The sequence below is a fragment of the Schistocerca serialis genome, chromosome 8, assembly GCF_023864345.2.
Source record: "Schistocerca serialis cubense isolate TAMUIC-IGC-003099 chromosome 8, iqSchSeri2.2, whole genome shotgun sequence".
Taxonomy (NCBI): Eukaryota; Metazoa; Arthropoda; class Insecta; order Orthoptera; family Acrididae; genus Schistocerca; species Schistocerca serialis.
The window spans coordinates 226,106,526-226,126,696 of NC_064645.1; the positions used below are offsets into that span (position 1 = coordinate 226,106,526).

The following is a 20,171-nucleotide window of genomic DNA, read 5'->3' on the forward strand; positions in this document are numbered from 1 at the left end:
TTTAAAATATACCTTTCCCAGTTCACAAACATTTCTCGTGAATACTATTTCACAGCTTCAGTTTCTTTCCCTCATTTTCATAATCTGCCACCACATAACCAGTCCTTTTAATACATTTTCACGCAATTTTTTCGAAATTTTCCCGAATTTCTCCACCCTTTAACATGTTTTGGAGGCAACACAACTACCTAACCTTTGTACACATTGTTGTTTACCACCCTAAGTTCACCACAGGATCAACATAGCTTAGCTTAAACCAACACTTTTCGACTTTTTTCACACCAGAACTCCAGTTGCTTTCTAGTTCACCTTTATCTCTCCCCATATATTTTTTATTTTCATTTTAGCCTCATGTTACACTTTCCACCTTCTAATACCATGTCACCCTCACAACATCCCCACGACGACCCCATTAAGTTTTATTTACATTCCCTCCGCAAACATGCCTTCGCCCTAGCCAGATTACGCTCCCATATTTTATTTACTCAGGCTTGTCTGACATTTGGCATTACCCCCAAAGGCCTCACACCTAAAGTTCCCATCTCTGGCTGTAACCCTTCTTTCCATCAGTCCCTATACCAGTTCCAAACCGAACAATCCATAGCCCTCACCCACCTAATCCTTCACCTACACATCAACTCAGCCAATGAACACATCTGTCAACTCCTATCCCTAATAAAAGTCCTCAATCTTTCTTCTCCCACATCAACACCGGCTGTTCAGAGCATCCTCCTCCAGGCCAGCCGCAGATTAGAACATCATGCCACCCTCCACCTCAAAAAATTATCCAATCTCCTGGTTTCCCATCTCCGGAAAGGCAACTCACTCACCCTCCACAACCATTCCAACAAACCTCAACCTCCTCTCATTGCACACAGACCCAGTCTCTCCCATCTACTCAATCTCCCACTTCCAGCTCCACTCACCCCAAAACCTCAAAATTCTAGTCAACGCAATCTGGAACCACAACACCCCAATTCAGTAAACCTTTCCTCCAAACCTCTGGATAGGACAAAGGCCTCACCTTCAGCCCCACTCCCAAATTCAACCAAACAGCCTTCGTCAAAGATTTACTGTCCTACACTCGTAGTCTCTGCTGGAAATATCACTTTGCCATGAAGAAAATAATCCTAATCCTACTCCTAATGATCCAACTCCCCAAGACACTATCCAAATTGAACCCTGCCTGGAACAGTTCCGTCCTCCATCACAGCGGGACCAACCTCCTCTTCCTCAAAATCACCCCCTCCAAACCTTCCAGGAATTTTTCACTTCCAGCCTTGCCTCTCAATCTTTCTTGAAAAACCTTAATCCTACTCCCAACATCACCACAGCTGAAGCCCAGGCTATCCGTGATCTGAAGGCTGACCAATCCATCGTCATTCTTCCGGCTGACAAGGGTTCCACGACCGTGGTACTTGATCGTCGGGAGTACGTGGCTGAAGGACTGCGTCAGCATTTCAGACAATGCATACAAAGTTTGCCAAGGTAATCCCATTCCTGATGTCCAGGCGGAGCTTCAAGGAATCCTCAGAACCTTAGGCCCCCTACAAAACCTTTCACCTGACTCCATCAACCTCCTGACCCCACAGACACCCTGCACCCCTACCTTCCACCTACTTCCTAAAATTCACACCCAAACATTCTGTCCGCCCCATTGTAGCTGGTTACTAAGCCCCCACAGAATGTATCTCTGCCTATGTACATCAACACCTTCAACCCATTGCATGCAGTCTCCCATCCTTCATCAAAGACACCAACCACTTTCTCAAACACCTGGAATCCTTACCCAATCTGTTACCCCGGAAACCATCCTTGTAACCATTGATGCCACTTCCTTATACACAGATATCCCACATGTCGAGGGCCTCGCTGTGATGGAGCACTTCCTTCACGCCGATCACCTGCCACCCTACCTAAAACCTCTTTCCTAATTACCTTAGCCAGCTTCTTCACTTTTGAAGGCCAGACGTACCAACAATTACAGGGAACAGCCATGGGTACCAGGATGGTCCCCTCGTACTCCAACCTATTTATGGGTCACTTAGAGGAAGCCTTCTTGGTTACCCAGGCCTGCCAACCCAAAGTTTGGTACAGATTTATTGATGACATCTTCACGATCTGGACTCACAGTGAAGAACAACTCCAGAATTTCCTCTCCAACCTCAACTCCTTTGGTTCCATCAGATTCACCTGGTCCTACTCCAAATCCCATGCCACTTTCCTCGACGTTGACCTCCATCTGTCCAATGGCCAGCTTCACACGTCCGTCCACATCAAACCCACCAACAACCAACAGTACCTCCATTATGACAGCTGCCACCCATTCCGCATCAAACGGTCCCTTCCCTACAGCCTAGGTCTTCGTGGCAAACGAATCTGCTCCAGTCTGGAATCCCTGAACCATTACACCAACAACCTGAAAACAGCTTTCGCATCCTGCAACTACCCTCCTGACCTGATACAGAAGAAAATAACCAGAGCCACTTCCTCATCCCCTCAAACCCAGCACCTCCCACAGAAGAACCCCAAAAGTGCCCCACTTGTGACAGGATACTTTTCGGGACTGGTTCAGACTTTGAATGTGGTTCTCCAGCAGGGATACGACTTCCTCAAATCCTGCCCTGAAATGAGATCCATCCTTCATGAAATCCTCCCCACTCCACCAAGAGTGTTTTTCCGCCTTCCACCTAACCTTCGTAACCTCTTAGTTCATCCCTATGAAATTCCCAAACCACCTTCCCTACCCTCTGGCTCCTACCCTTGTAACCGCCCCCAGTGTAAAACCTGTCCCATGCACCATCCCACCACCACCTACTCCAGTCCTGTAACCCGGAAGGTGTACACGATCAAAGGCAGAGCCAAGTGTGAAAGCACCCATGTGATATGCCTATCCTGTGAAGCCTTCTGTGTGGGAATGACCAGCAACAAACTGTCCATTCGCATGAACGGTCACAGGTAGACAGTGTTTGTTGGTAATGAGGATCACCCTGTGGCTAAACATGCCTTGGTGCATGGCCAGCACACCTTGGCACAGTGTTACACCGTCCGGGTTATCTGGATACTTCCCACTGATACCAACCTATCAGAACTCCGGAGATTGGAACTTGCCCTTCAGTATATCCTCTCTTCCCATTACCCACCAGGCCTCAATTTCTGCTAATTTCAAGTTGCTGCTCCCTCATACATCTTTGCCTCTGTACTTCCACCTCGACTGACATCTCTGCCCAACCTCTTTGCCTTTACATATGTCTGCCTGTCTCTGTGTATGTGCAGATGGATGTGTGTGTTTGTGCGAGTGTATACCTGTCCTTTTTTTCCCCCTTAGGTAAGTCTTTCCGCTCCTGGGACCGGAATGACTCCTTACCCTCTCCCTTAAAACCCACATCCTTTCGTCTTACCCTCTCCTTCCCTCTTTCCTGATGAAGCAACCATGGGTTGCGAAAGCTTAAATTTGTGTGTGTGTTTTTTATTGTCTATCTACCAGCGCTTTCTCGTTTGGTAAGTCACAGCATCTTTGTTTTTTATATATATTAATCCTAGGTGGATGTATATACCAGAGCCAGTGGTTCCTTCTTCTGGTGGAAGAGTTGAAGGGGAAGGGAGAGGAGTAAAGGAAAAAGGACTGGAGAGGTTTAGGAAAATGGGTACAGTTTAGAAGTCACCCAGAACCCTGGGTCAGGGGAGACTTGCCAGATGGGATGAGAAGGAAAGACTGATTGTTGGGGACTGCAGTGGATGAGATTTTAAAACCGGAGAGCTTATAGGTGGAAGACATGGTAATATGCGAGAGAGAGATAACTAATAAAATGTAGTGCACAAGTTAAAAACAGTGAAGAGCTAAGTGCATTGTATGTAACAGAGGTGGGATGGCGGATGGCGAAAAATAGAAAAGTCAGAAAACGAAAGATGTAGAAAACTGAAATGGAGTGAAGAAAGGAGTACTTACTGTGAATAAATGCCGAGACAGAAGGACTTAACATAAATTAAGGCCACATAGGTGGCGAGAACCAAGGACATGCTGTAATGTTAGTTCACACCTGTGGATTTCTGAGAAATTGGTGTCTGGAGGAAGAACCCAGTTGGTGCACGTAGTGAAACAGGCACGTTGTACAGCATGTTCTGCAACAGAATATTGTGTGTTGCCTGTATATACCCTCTGCCTGTGCCCATTCATCCTGACAGATATTTGGGTGGTAGTCACACCAGTGTAAAAGGCTGAACAGTGTTCAGATAACAGCTGGTATATGACATGTCATTTCACAGGTGGCTCTCTCTTTGATAATGTTTTTCCAGTTACAGAGCTAGAATAGGTGGTGGTAGGAGTGTGCATAGGGCTAGTCTTGCACTGGAGATGATCACAGTGTTAAGAGCTATAGGGTAGGGAGATGGGTGCAGAAGGAACATATGGTCTGACAAGGATATTGTGGAGATTGGGAGGGTGATGAGAAGCTATTCTAGGTGTGGTGGATAATCTGACAGAATGGATCTCATTCAGGGCATAATTTTAGGAATTCATGGGCATATTGAAATAGTTGACTAATATATTCAAGGCCAGGATAATACTGAGTGACAATTGGTGTGCTTCGAAGTTTTTTTTTTGAAGGGATCAACAGTACCAGTATTGGATGTGATGGTCTGGGAAATCTGTTTTTGAACTATGCTGTTGGGAGAATGATGTCCAGTGAAGGCTGAAGTGAGAGTGGTGGTGTACTGCTGTAAAGAGTCTGCATCTGAACAAATGTTTTTGCCTTAAGTGCCAAGGCTGTATGGGAGGGAATGTTTGACATGGAAAGGATGGCAACTGTCAAAATGTAAGTACTGTTGTCTGTTAGTGGGCTTGATGTGGACAGAAGTGTGTAGCTGGCCTTAGATGAGAATGAGATCAACATTAAGGAAAGTGACATGGTATTCAGAAATATGAATTTCATTGGGAGAAGGTATTTAGATATTCCAGGAACTTTAGCAAGTCAGCCTCACCATGCGTCCATACAGCAAAGATATCATCAATGTGTCTAAACCAAAACAGGGTCTGAAGGCTTATGGATCCCACGAAAGCTCCCTCCAAGAGATCCATGAAGAGGTTGGCATAGGAAGGAGTCATCGTGGTTCCCATGGCTGTACTCCTGATCTGTTTGTACTTCTGCCCCTCAAAGGTGAAGTAATTGTTAGTAAGAATAAAGTTGATTAAGGTGATCAAGAAAGATGTCATAGGTTGGACAGACCATGTACATGGGGAATGTTGTTATAAAGGGAAGTAGCATCAGTGTTGATAAGCAAGGTGCATGGTGAGAGTGGGACGGCCACTGATTTCAGGCAATCTAGGAAATGGTTGGTATCTTTGGTATAGGAGGGAAGTCTTTGTACTATGGGTTGCAGGTGTTGATCAGCTAAGGCAGATATACATTTGTGGGCGCTTTGAAGCCAGCGGCTATAGGATGGCCAGGATGAGTGGGTTTGTGGATCTTAGGAAGAAAGTAAAAGGTGGGGGTGCGTGGCTTGGGTGGGGTAAGAAGTTCCATACTTTGAGATTAAGTCCTTGTGAGGGACCTTAAGTTTTTAGGAGGGATTGCAGGTCAGTTTGAATCACAAAAATGGGATCTTGATGGCAGATGCTGTATGTAGGTATGTCAGACAGCTGTCGTAGACCTTCACTAACGTACTCCTGTCAGTCAAGTACCTCAGTGGTCGATCCTTTGTCTGGTGGGAGGATAATAATGGAGTCATCAACTTTTATGGAAAGTAGAGCCTGGAATTCTGCAGAGGACAGGTTAGCCATGTTGTAGGGACCTGAGGAGAAGCTGTGAATCAATGCCGGACATGAGTAGTTCTGGGAAGGCTTGTAAGGGATAATTCTTAGTAGTAGTGGTGGTGGATCAAGTTGGGATCATGGCTGGAACTGTTAAAGGCAGGGATCAATGCTATGTTCGTTTATTGGAAAGGTTTTGGGATTGGGTTGCAAAGTGATATTTACAATTGACATTATGTGTGAAGTACAGTAAGTCATTCACCAAAGCAGCGTGGTTATATGCAGGTTTAGTGCTGAAAGTGAGATCCTTGGATAAAAGATATTTCAGGAGTGGAGAGCACTTTGAACGAGACTTGTTCGTGTTATTATGAGTTATTACAGGACTGAGAGGCTGTGGGTTGTTAAGGAGGTTGGCCAAGCTCAGTTTGTAGGAGAGGAGCGGTGGTTGATGGTGTGGCTGTTTGGGGAGCTGCAGAGAGACAGGAAGGAAACCACCATTGTTCAGGTAGTTTAGGGGAAGGTGGGATATGTTTTTGAAGTGAAGTCTGGCATGTTGTTATAGTCTGCAGTTGGCTTGGTGGATGATACCATCCAAGGAAACATGAGGAACAGTTATCTGCAGGATTTTGTGGGAGTAGAGAAGACTGGTGGAGTGGAAACAGGTAGACGAGGCATATAGGTTACAGATTAGTTGAATAAGTGCATGAGAGTTCTGTATTTAAACTGTAAAAGAGGCTCGTGTAGAGTAGAATTACATTCAGAAACGGGGACTTTCAATGTTAGGCCTTTGGGAGTAACTGCAAGGCTTGCCCTATGCACCATCCTACCACCAACTTATTCTAGTCCTGTAACTGGCAAAACATACTATCAAAGAGAGAGTCACCTGTGAAATGACACATCATATACCGGTTGTTGTTTAAACACTGTTTGTCTTTTACATCAGTGTGACTACCGCCTAGTGGCTGAAGGAACCATAAGCCGCTGGCCACAGGACTTCAACCTGTTTACCTGAAACTGATTCAGAGAAGTCCTTGCAATCATCAGAATCCTCAAAGGAGAGTAAAGACAAGAAAAACTCCTCCAAGGAGGACATTCCAGTGGCCCCCAAACTACCAGATCCTGCCTGTATAACTCCTGTAGCCGAGGCAAGATTCTGGCAGCCCCTGAGGCCCCAGTGGGCACCACACAACAGAACCCAGAACCTATGTATATTGATGCCATAACCCCTCAACCAGTGGCAACAGGTGATCCTAGGGCATAACCTGCCCCCTTGCTCCCTTCTTGGCCTCACTGTACTTCGACATCATCATTCAACAGTGGAATTTTAGCAGTTTTTTCCACCCACTGGTTGAGCTATAACATCTTTTAACCACATCAGCTGCATTCTGCATTGTACTTCTTGGATATGGGGATATTATAAGAATCATGCTGCCTATGACAGGGTGTCGGGCGGAGTTTGCATGTATGTTCTAGACACTATATATAGCAAGCTCCTGCCTCTTAATACACCTTTGTAGCATTTCAGGATATTACCATCTGCACTTAGTTCCCATCTCTCGTGCTCTTGAGCATATCCATTCCTGCACTGGTGGGTCCTTTCTCATCTGCAGTGACTCCTTGAGCAGTTGGCAAGCTCTCAACCAGTGCCACCCTCACTATCCCTAGGTCATTACTATCCAGGATTCCCTGTATGCTCTTGAACAATGTGGATGCCCAGTGACCTTTGTCTGGACCCCAGGCCACATTGGGATGCTGGGGAATGAACTCATGGATAGCATGGCCAAACAGGCTACCAATATAAAGAATCTTGATACCGGTATTCCAGAAACAGACCTCCAGTTGGTATTATGCCGTCAAGTTTTAGGTGCCTCTAATATGGAATGCCTCACTCTGACTTACCAAACTAACTACGGATGATAGAGGAGACATGAATCTGTGTAGGTCCTCTGTGAAGGCATCTCACAAGAACTCTACCACCCTATACCGTCTCCGCATCAGCCGTACTTTGCTGACTCATGGTCATTGTGACACCCATTTGATGGTGGTCCACATTTTCTCTGACTGTCCCAACCTAGCCACTCTATGGCGGACTCTTTCTCTCCCTGATTCGCTATCCCCAAATGAATGCTGACTGCCAAACTATGACCAAGGGCAAAGTGCACCACCCTGTGGCACAGCATGCAGCTGAAAATGTCATGCTTGATTTCAGTGGGTGCTTCATAACCCAGGGCATCTGAATCCTCCCTCCACCATCAGCTTTTCTGAACTGTGCAGATGGGAGTTACGCTTGCATCACATTATCTGGTCCCAAAATCATCCCGGCCTCAACCTTTGATAAGTGTCCTCACACCCTCCAGCCAACAGTTTCCACCCTTCCCCTCCCCAGTCCCATCACCTCCTCCCAGTTCACATCTCACCCTCATTGTGCGCCACCCTGTGCGAAAGCACCCACTGATCTTTTGTTCTTCTCTCCTCCCGCCCCTCTCACCCATCCCTCTTCCTACACATCCAGCATCCCATCTTGCCCTTCTCTTTCCCCCCACAGCTTCCAGATGCAGCGTCTGGCATCTTTGTCATGTCACCTTCTAATCCCTGCATGTACTCCCACCCATACCCTGCTATCCCTCCCCTTTCCCCACCTCGTCTGGATTGCTGCTTCTATTTGATGTGATTGAGCTGAATTTTGGTTAGAGCAGCTGGAGATAGCTGTCATGTGTACATGAGGTGTGCTTGCTGTTGTGAATTTGTGTGTTTGTTTTCTTTCCTGAAGTAGGCTTTAGCCAAAAGCCCAATGTGTAACAGTGTTTTTGTTGCACCTATCTGCAGCTCACAGCAGCTTAGTAATCTATCCTTTTTGTAATATTAACAACCTCTTTTAATTTCCCATTGAATTGGTGATGTAACTTCTGTATTCTGCCCATTTGTCTAATATAGGGTGCCTAGGAAGCAGTTTTCTTGGATCACTAGACAACAGTTCAAGCAAATCATATTGATGGCATTTATTACTGTAAGTCAAATCGACAATACTTAATGTGGTGTATTCACAAAGATGTATCACAAGCAAATGGCGACATGCAAATAATCAATGTCCTTCGATATATACAATTTCAATGCAAGCAAAACAATATAGTTCATAAGTCACTGCTATAGTGTTTGTATGTCAGCTCGTCTTCCACTGTGGCCATGGCAAGGCACTGCGGCGCTTACATTCTCTTCGTGATGAAGCCGCTCCTTTCTTGTTGTTGTCCTATAGGGTGTACCATTGGCTGATGTCGTCTCAGGCTCTCTCTGCCCTCCCATTCTTCATCATCGTGCCGGTGCTTGTCGTCACATCAGAACATTCCTCTCCGCCAAAGCGACGGGCCGTCATTGTGTAGGGACCACGACAATGGCGGGGGAGGCAGTAGTGTGGACGCTTCACTGGACCGGAAGCTGTGGCTACAGGGGACACCAAGCTTCCAGTCGTACCCCGCCATCCGGCCTTCGCTCTGTTGGAAACATCCCCCAGAAAATGACCAGAAGAAAACGCGTCCACCACCTGATGCCAATAACCAGATGTAGAAGGCGTCGGCTGCTGTGGTGTGGGCGGCTCCAGCTCCATCACTAGGATGGGAGGAGACAGATTACCATGCACATGACAGTGACGAAGTTGATTGTGATGTCGATGCTGCAATCCATCTGGACTTGAAATAAAATTTGTACAAACAATCCCCGGTGTCCTTTGTGAACACTTCTCTTTGCAAAGCTTTAGGGATCAACACATGTGACTGTCCACTGCCATTCTGAACAAGAAACACACCTTTCTGCATAGTAAGGCCATGCCGATGTGCAAAGTATCGGTGCACCAAAGGGTTCTTGATGCTATGCAAAAAGATGCCAAGATGTGCAAATGTACGTAAGCAAAATGTTCAAATTTGAATCAGCTTCCATGGCCTGTGGAATTTTCCTGTAGGGCAGAGGAGAGGATTGAAGCAATTCAGAATTCTGAGCATCAATGTGGCATCAAGATGCAGCAGAAGCATCAAAGTCTGTATCAGGGCCAATCGGAGGATGTGAAAGTGCATCCACATTACCTTGTTCCCCCCAGGGAACTCGCCGCCCTTTGGTGAGTACGTGCTTGGCGACCACGGGGCCCCCAACCCTTGCAGCACCACTTCTCTTTCAGTGCTGCTTGTCTCCTCTTCTTCTGTCCTTTACCCTTCTCTTGGGGAGATGTCTTGTGCCTCCATGGGCTCTTGACGTTCATTTGCGTTGGTTTACTTTTAGGTGTCTCTCTTGCACTGCTCTTACCCTGTACTGTTCTTTCCCTGTGTCGCTCTTTCCCGCCCTCTCTTCCCCCTACCCCGCTCTCTCTTCCCCTACCGCGCTCTCTCTCTCTCTCTCTCTCTCTCTCTCTCTCTCTCTCTCTCCCCCCCCCCCCCTACCCCGCTCTCTCTCCCTTCTCCCTGCGCCTCGCTCCTTTCTTTCCTTGTTCTGCTCTCCTTTTCCTTCGCTGTGGTGTTTGACACCATCCTTCCTTTCCTTTGTATCTTTTCTTCTCCTCCCTGCATGTGCCTTACGGCCAACCACACATTTGACTCGTAACAGGAGCGGGGCAATTCCCAGCCCCAGGGAGGTGTGATTGCTTGAGCTGTTACCTTCCTCCTCTGCCGATTGGTTCCTCTGTTTGTCGCTCGGGGGGTGTGACCTAAGGTGTGGACAGTCACCTAAGGCAGGGGTTTGCCCTTTATAGGGCCCCTGCTGGAAGGAGTGCGCCATCGGAGATGCTGGCAATCATGGGGTACTTTTGCCCAATGACTGATTTTCTTTCTCTTTCTCACAGTGTTTCCCATAAACAAAAGTGGAATGAGGCTCCTGCCTCAATGTCTCTTCCTGTTCCACCTCGATATCACGTTTAGACGAAAACCAGACTTTTGCTTCTGTAAACCCCTTTGTTATACAGAAAGGTGTGGATGGCATCGCCGGCCCTGTGAAGTTATGCTCTCGTCTCCGCAATGGAATGCTGCTTTTGGAAATTGATAGTGCTCTCCAGGCCCAGAAACTACTCAAGGCCCAAACCCTCCACGAATATCCTATAAAAGTGGAGGCTCATAGTACACTTAACTCGTCCCACAGTGCTATCTACACCCGGCTGTTGGATGGCTTGACAGAGGATGAAATAACTAATCTATTGGATCAGGGTGTTACTGCTGTTCATAGAGTTATGAAGAAGGTAGCTGCCAATTTCGTGCCTACTCGTACATTATTCCTGACTTTAGATCAGTTAACGCTTCCTACCAAGATCAAGGCAGTCTTTGAAGTCATCTCTGTGTGCCCTTACATTCTCAATCCGTTGAGGTGTCAAAAATGCCAGCAGTTCAGTCATACCAGCACGTCATGTAAAACATGACCAAATGTGTCACTTGTAGCAGGGATGCACACGAGAGTGCCTGTCCACCTCTTTCCCCCCGATGCATTAATTGTCATGGAGAACATGGTGCTTCTTTTCATTCTTGTCCCATCTATCAAGACGAGCGGGCTGTTCAGGAGATAAGGGTGAAGAAGGTACCTTTTCCTGTTGCCCGGAAACTGTTGGCGAGCAGCAAACCAAATGTCCCTTCGTCTGGAAGCTACAGCACCATGTTAGCCTCTCCCCGTCCCACAAAAAACGTGGCTACGCAAACTTGAGACTTACAGTTCAGTTTGAGGGTGGCAAACTTGCCTCGCCTTCAAGCTGACACTCCTTCTCCCACTTTCTGGGCAGTAGAGTCTGCTACCCATTCTTTGCCCTCACCAGTGAAGACAGTTGCAACGCAGCCAGCGAACCGTCAGTTCAAAAAGGATTATTCCCAGGAAAATTTCTTACATACCTTGAGTTCGCAGCCATCTAGCTCTTCTGCCAATCGCCAAAATCCAAAACAGTCTTCCCCCTCTCTGACTCGTCGTCCCTCTTCGACTTCAACTTCAACTGACAGACACCAGGGAAGCTCCTTCGATCCCGCTGAGTTGATGGATGAAAATCCTTCACCTGTGGATTCCAGTGGCCGTCCTCCCTTGACAGCTCGCCCTAAGTGGCCATCAAAGTGAGTTTCTTCTTCATTCTTTGGTGTTCCTAAATTTTATGGCCCTTTTACAATGGAATGTCCATGGCCTTCGGTCTAACAGGGCAGAGCTCCAGCTGCTCCTGTAATTGCAATGTCTGCTCGTCGTCTGTCTCCAAGAAACCAAGCTACGTCCTCAAGACCATTTTGCTCTCTCCCATTTTACTTCTCTCCAGATGGACCTTCCACTTAGGGTGGGGATTCCTGCTCATGGTGGGGTCATGCTGCTTCTACAAGACGATGTTTGTCATCGTCCTATCCCCTTTCACACACCCACTTGCAAGCAGTTGCTGCCCGTGTTTTCCTTCCCAAATTTACCTTTTCCCTCTGCACCATTTATATCCCCTCGTCTTCTGCTGTCACTAGGGCAGACCTGATGCAACTTGTTGCTAAGCTTCTCCTCCTCGGTGATACCAGTGCCCATCATCCTCTTTGGGGCTCACCTGTCACCTGCCCAAGAGGTTCTCTTTTTCACGGATCGTCTTAATGATCTTGATCTTGTGTGCCTTAACACTAGCGAAGCCACATTTCTCTCTGATTCCACGCACAGTTATTCCCACTTAGAGCTCTCGATCTGCTCTGCCCAGCTCGCTCGACATCAAGAGTAGTGTGCTCTTTCTGATATTTACTCGAGTGACCACTTCCCTTGTCCAACTCGCCTGTACAGTCATACCCCACCACAGCAGCCTGCTCATTGGAAATTCTCTCTTGCTGACTGGAGGCTATATTCCTCCTTGGCAGTCTTTGATGAACGGCCATTTCCCAGCTGTGATGATCAGATCGAGCACCTAGTGGACGTTATTCTCTCAACTGCTGAATCCTCTATCCCTCGTACTGCTACTTCTCCCCGTTGGGTCCCGGTCCCTAGGTGGGGCTTTCTGGGACTACCGCCCACTCCTCAATCCTTGGTCTGACTGTCACGGGAAATGTCATAGTCGCCCCTGTAGATGTTTCCAACACTTTCGGCCAGTACTTTGCAGAGATTTCAAGCTCCACCCACTACCATCCTGCCTTCCTTCCTCAGAAAGAGGCGGAGGAGGCTCGTGCTATCTCTTTTCTCTCTTTGAATCGTGAATCTTACAATACTTCTTTTACTATGAGGGAGCTCGAACGTGCTCTCTCTCCTCATCCAGGTCTCCTCCTCCTGGGCCCGATACAATCCATGTCCTCACGCTGCAGAATCTTCCCCCTGTGGGAAATCTTTGCCATAGCCATCAACCCCATTATGGACTGGCATTTCTGGTTCTCTTTTCGTTGACAACTTTGCTATTTATTGCAGCTCCCAGCAAACGTGTCTCCTGCAACGCTGTCTTCAGCGTTGTCTGGATTGTCTCTTCGTGGAGTGTCACAAATGGCCTCTACTTTCCTGCTACCAAGTCCGTTGGCGTCAACTTCTGGCGGTACAAGGCGTTTATTCCACCGTCCTTGCGACTGGGCCACAATGCCCTTCCGTTTGTGGATGCAACGAAGTTGTTAGGGCTTATGTTCGATAGGAAACCCAGTTGGCCTCCCCACGTGTCCTACTTGGCAGCACGCTGCTCCCAGTCCCTAAATGTCCTTCGTGTATTGCGTGGTACCTCTTAGGGAGCTGAGTGGACTATCCTCCTCTACCTCTGTCGATCTCTTGTCTGCTCCAAGTGGGATTATGGGTGCATTGTCTACTCATCTGCACGGCAGTCTATCTTACACTGTCTAAATACAATACACGATTTGGGGATTTGGTGCCTTCCGTACTAGCCCTGTTGAGTCTCTATGCAGAAGCCGGTCATACCAGTGCGATGTCCTACTCAGTAGGTACCCATGTCGCCTTTCTTCCATGCCAGGCCATCCAACCTTTGACCCTTTTTTTGATGACATTCTTGACCACTGCCTCCCGGCGTCCGCTTTTGTCACCTGGTTCAGCAGCTGCAGTTCACACTTCCTGCCACTTTCCGAATGGGGAAGAGCCCTTCACCACCTTGGCTTCAGACACAGGTTTGTGTTCGTTTTGACCTCAGCTCGTTCCCGAAGGATTCGACTCCCGAGCTGACCTATCGCTGCAAATTTCTCAAACTTCGCTCACAACTTGCCGATAGCATATTTTTGTACGCTGATGGTTCCAAGTCCGCCCACAAAGTTGACTGTGCTTTTGTCATCAGGGCTGATAAGTTTCAATTCCGACTTCTCGACCAGTGCACAATTTTTACAGCAGAGCTTTTTGCCCGCTATCAGGCTGTTCACTACGTTAGGAGGCACCAGCTCATTCGCTGTGTGATCTGCTCTGACTCCCTCAGTGCCCTTCAGAGTCTGGATGATACTGATCCAGTCCATCCCATCATTCAACAAATCCAGGACTGCCTCCATTTGTTCCCGGATGGGGGGGCCGAAGTGATGTTGATGTGGGTTGCTGGCCATGTTGGTGTGCCTGGGAATGACGCTGCTGATGCTGCAGCCAAGGCTGCAGTCCATCTTGGTCATCCCAACTCTTACTCTGATCCTTCACAAGATATTTGTACTTTTCTCTATCGGTGTATCACATCACTTTGGCATGACCATCAGTGCTCCCTTCATGGGAACAAACTCAGAGAAGTCAAACCTCTCCCAACAGCCTGGTCGACTACCTCCTGGCAGTCTCGCCGTGAGGAAGTAATGTTAGCTTGGTAGCGAATAGCGCACTGCCGCTTTAGTCACCGCCACTTGTTGAGTTCCGACGCAGCACTCAGCTGTCCTTTCTGTTGCCAGCCATTAACGTTCAGACATTTCCTGATCTTCTGCCCTTATTTTGGCCACTTACATCTCAGGGTTGGGCTGCCGCCTGCTTTGCCGGACATTTCAGCGGATGACGTGTGAGCTGTGGCTCGTGTTTTAAGTTTTTTAACAAGCAGTAATATGACAAAAGAGATTTGATTTCTACCTGGTGACTCTGGTGTCTTGTTGACGTCTTTTAGTTACTCTTCTGTAATGTCTTGATGTTTTATATTTGTTTATTCTTCCTTTTTGTATTGGACCTGGCAACGGCCTTTTCCCTCACGGATGCAGCATTCTATGGTCCTATACTGGGTGCTTATTACCTTAGATGTTTTGCACCCAAAACCCCGCAGTAAAAAATAACAAAATAAAAAAAACATTACCATGTGGAGCTGTCAGACGGTACACAATCTCATACTGGTATTGAGACAACAACAAGCCCATCATTGTAATTTTTGGGCAGTTCGTTCAGGAACCATTTTCATCGGATGAAAAAAGGACTGCGGAGGCTTGTCATCTGTTACTGAGTAGAATTGTATGATGATGGAATTTGGTGACACCATACACAATAGCCAAAGCCTCTTTTTCAATTTGTGAATAGTTACACTGAGCTTTGGACAACAATGTTAATGTGAAAGCGATAGGCCTGTCTTTACCACTAATTCTGTGCGAAAGCACTGCACCGGATCTGTAAGACGAAGCGTCAACTTGCAATACAACTGGTTTGTCAGGATCAAAGTGAACTAAGCATCAATCACTGAAAAGATTCTTGGCACTCATCTGTCCGAACAAAGGGGACATTCTTGCGATGCAATGGAGCTGCGATTTGTGTAGCATCAGTATGAATTGAATATAATAATTCATTTTCCCTAGATTGACTGCACTTTTGGGACATTGCAAGGAACTGGCAAATCTTGTGTGGCTAACAAATGCAACTGATGAGGATGTACATCTTGACTGTTGATGACGTGACCAAGATAACTGCGACTCGGGTTTAAAAAAATCACATTTGTGCAATCTACACTTTAGTTCTCCATCAGATAACAGAAGAAACAAAGTACGCAAAATTGCAATACGATGTTCAGGTATACAACCTGATATGGCAGTCTCATCCAAATAGTTTCAACAGCTTGGCTCTTGAGCAGTCAGCTGTTCCAAATACCATTGGAAAATGGTGGGTGCGGAAGCACTGCCAAAAGGTAAACGAAAATATTCAAACAAGCCCAAATGAGTATTAACTACACCAGCTACACAACCGGCACGCTGAAAAGGACACAAGGGTTACTCCCGTGAAGATTTCTTATGGCCCTCCAGCCAACCAACATCTGAGTCTTCCTCTGCCAATCGGAAAGGCTCAAAGAAGTCAAAGGCAAACAGTCTTCTCCTTCGCTGACTCAAGGATCCTCTTTGATGGTGTCACCACATGTTACAATTACCTGGCTGAGCTCTGTGTTGGCAGTGCACACCACCAACTGTTTTTCTGCCTTGGACCCCGCACGCCAACAGACAGAGAATGCCGCCGCTTCTGTAGACCTCATGGAGCAGGATACTCCTGCTTCTGTATCCTGTAGCAGCGAGTCTTCGAAGGTTGGCACTTGGCAGCTCCTGTGGTGACACCCCTTCATTTTTTAGTTGTCATGACTCTCCTCCAATGGAACATTCGCAGTCTTTGATCTAACAAAGAGGATTTATGAATGCTTTTAGAATCACAGCATCCACTTGTTCTCTGCGTTCAGAAACAAAATTGCATCCTCATGACTGCTTTGAGCTCTCGCATTCCTTCCCAGTCCATTTCGAACTTCCCCGAGGCCATTATTCCATCTCATGGGGAAAGTCATGCTACTCATACAGAATGATGTTCATAGTCAACCCACTTCCCAGAGGGCCGCCACTCTTTGGCGGGTTCATGCTTTCTTCATGGACCTTCTCCTATCCTTCCTGTGCTTCAGCGTTTGAGGCTCTTCTTTTTTTCTTCTTCCTCCCTGTGCACTTCTGAAGGCCGCCCACACATCTGCCCCATAACAGGTGACTGGATAATGCTTAATTCCCAGCCCTGGGTTGGCAGGTAGGGTTCACATGTACCCCCTGGTATAGGCCAAGCCCACAGGTGTTAGATAGGTGTGGCCTGAGGTGTGAACAATAATTTAAGGTGGGTGCGCCCCTTATGAATGGGTCTCCCAGTTGGAAGGAGTGTGCCATTGGAGATGCTGGCAATCATGGGATTTTCCTATCTTTGCAGTCCATGTCTACCAGAAATGAACCGAATGAAGCTCCTGATTCAAAGACGTTGCCAGCCGCACCATGGTTCCTCTTGGTGTCATGTACTGAAAAAGATCAGTCCTATGCAATGGTAAATCAGTTTCTATTTCAGAAGGTGTTGACGCAGTTGTCTGCCCTGTGAAATCCTGCTCGCATTTACACAGTGGCACTTTGCCTTTGGAGACTACTTCTGATTCTCAAGCACATCTACCGTTTGCCACTTCGCTTCTCCACGGCTATCCTGTTCATGTCGAGGCCCGTGCAACACTAAATTCTTCCTGTGGTATTATTTACATTAATTAGACTGCTCGATGGTCTGACCAAGGCCAAAATCCAAACATATCTCTCTGATCAGGTGTCATTGCCATCCATTGGGTGATAAAAAAGGTAGATGCATCCTAACTAAATGCACACACGCGCACGCGCGCACACACACACACACACACACACACACACACACACACACACACACACACACACACACCTTTTCTCACTTGTTAGAGTGGTGCTTCCGTCCAAGATCAAAGCAGTCCAACCATACATTCCGAAGGGATTAAATCACACTTCCATGGAAACAACAACAACAACAACCACCACCACCATAATTGTCGTCTTCATCATCATCATCCCATACTTAGGATATTTCATACTATTGTTAAAAGATTTTAAACCATGACTTTCTCATATTAGTACCATTATTCACTTTTTTTTTACTCCTCAGTTTTTGAATAATTGCACATTAAGGCCCACAGCCTTAGCATTGATTAGGTACACAAATTTCTTGGTGCAGATAACAAATTAGTCACAAAACTGAAACACCGAATGCTGTTTTCAGTTCCAAAATGAACTATTTGCCCTTCATGAGCATCACTTTTCAGTTCTACCTAATCAGCTGTTTTTGGCTCGTAAGCCACCAGGCTACCTGGAGCAGTATAAAGAAAAAATATCACCTGATGAAGCAAACTGCTGCATAGTTTCCAATGGCTATGTTTGTTGTTTTCTGCTTATTATGTGAGATGAGCAGGAATGAAAAAAATGGGGAGTGATCGGAAGTTCTCCCCACCTGACAAGGGAACTTCCCCATCGCACTCCCCTCAGATTTAGGTATAAGTTGGCATGTTGGATAGGCCTTGAAAAACTGATCTCGGATCAATCGAGAAAACAGGAAGAAGTTGTGTGGAACTATGAAAAAAATTAGTAAAATGTACAAACTGAGTAGTCCATGCGCAAGATAGGCAACATTAAGGATAGTGTGAGCTCAGGAGCGCCGTGGTCCCGTGGTTAGCGTGAGCAGCTGCGGAACGAGAAGTCCTTGGTTCAAGTCTTCCCTCGAGTGAAAAGTTTAATTTTTTATTTTCAGACAATTATTATCTGTCCGTCTGCCCGTCCGTCCGATACGAGGTTTTCGCCAAGTGAAATACTTCGTGAAAAGATTCTATGATTTTGCGAAGCCGCACAGGTACACAGAGCAGTATTGTTTACGTGACCGTGTGTCAATTATCAAAGTTCAGGCACACACACATATAATCAACTTCGCTCTCCAAAATTCCAGGACATGTTCAGATTTGCTTGGACATATGCAGGATTTGACGGTCTACACACGGAAAAATTTGAAAACGTTAAAAACGTGTTTTGACAGAGCATAGGGAAAACTGTGCGACTGTGAAACTGTTGCATTCATTTGTTGCAGTTTATGTGACAATCTCTTATGTTTTCATCACTTTTTTGGGAGTGATTATCACATCCACAAGAAAACCTAAATCGGGCAAGGTAGAAGAATCTTTTTACCCATTCGCCAAGTGTACAAGTTAGGTGGGTCGACAACATATTCCTGTCATGTGACGCACATGCCGTCACCAGTGTCGTATAGAATATATCAGACGTGTTTTCCTGTGGAGGAATCGGTTGAACTATGGCCTTGCGATCAAACGTTTTCGGTTCCCATTGGAGAGGAACTTCCTTTCGTCTATTAATCGCATGGTTTTTTGTGGTGCGGTCGCAAAACACACACTAAACTCATTACAGTGAACAGAGACGTTAATGAATGAACGGACAGATCATAACTTTGTGATGATAAAAAAAGTAAACTTTTCACTCGAGGGAGGACTTGAACCAAGGACCTCTCATTCCATAGCTACTCACGCTAACCACGGGACCACGGCGCTCCTCAGCTCACGCTCTCCTTGATGTTGCCTATTTTGCGCATGGATTACTCAGTTTGTATATTTTGCTTATTTTTTTCAAGTTCCACACAACTTCTTCCTGTTTTCTCGATTGATCTGTGTTCAGATATTCAAGGCCTATCCACTGTGCCAACTTATAACTAAATCTGAGGGGGGTGCGAGGGGGAGGTTCCCTTGTGAAAGCTTATGATGTATATTTGGAGGCCGTGATATATTTGACTGATATTATTATTATGTTGTCCTCTATAAGCCATGTACTAACAGAAGTAAGGTTGCTGGAGGAAGTCTCATTACTGTGATTCAGCAATAATTTGTTTGCAGAAAATAGCTAACCATTGTGTTTGCATTGTAAATATTGATGTCACATGTGAAAGCAACTATTTCACTGCTATTTTATCAACATTATATGATTTCAGGCAGAACATTGGCTGTCTTCAAGAATGGTTGCAGTTTGCCTTCTGAAAGGAAAGGTTATACTTTATTGATAAAGAAAGATGAAGTGTGAGAATGTGATAATTGTGAAATGTGGGCTTAAATTTCAGTGACATTGTGAAAATGTGTGCTGTATCTGTTCCTTACCACACAAATGCAATGAACAGTCATGAAATGTGCGTTATAATTGAAGATGTAACAGATCATTTAACTTTTATGTATAGTGTTTTGGTTAAAGTGACAAGACACCTGCATGGAGAAAACTGAAGTCAAATATTTTAAACATTGTCCAGTAATGCAATAATTTCAGTATTATTTGTACTGTATTCAGCAGTATTAGGAAGGATTGATAAAATTTTATCATGTTTATTCATATAATTGTGTACAGAATATCATATTTTTATTGTTGCAACATGTCATAAGGGGCATTTTTCAATAAAAAGCTTGATTGTTTTTCCTGTGTCTGTTGATGTTTCCTTAGTGATGTTATTAGTTAAACTGAGATTTCAACTCTAAATGTGCTCTTAAAATTATCAAACTTGATTTTCACATATTGCCCATGAAACTGACACACATTAATATTGCATCAGTTTGGTCCTTCATCCTGAATGCTATCTGCAAAATATTTTTTGTGTACAGCAGTACAAGAGCTGATAAATTCGTTAGCCCCCCAACAGAAATTACATTTTAGCAGACAACTTCTTTCTGAACTTTACAATTATTACTCAGTTGATCAAATAA

General features: G+C 45.9%; 1 protein-coding gene across 2 annotated transcripts in view; it reads left to right on the forward strand.

The window, feature by feature from the left end:
* The window catches only part of LOC126416450 (extracellular tyrosine-protein kinase PKDCC-like), a 43,281-nt gene extending 23,415 nt beyond the window's left edge, over nt 1-19,866 (forward strand). Inside the window, exon 5 of one of the 2 annotated variants that reach the window (XM_050084177.1) lies at nt 19,415-19,866. In XM_050084177.1, the coding sequence (XP_049940134.1) occupies nt 19,415-19,503 (89 nt within the window). In that variant the 3' untranslated portion in view covers nt 19,504-19,866. The remainder of the gene's footprint in view (nt 1-19,414) is intronic. The other variant, XM_050084176.1, reaches the window with a different exon arrangement.
* Nucleotides 19,867-20,171: the final 305 nt, after the last annotated feature.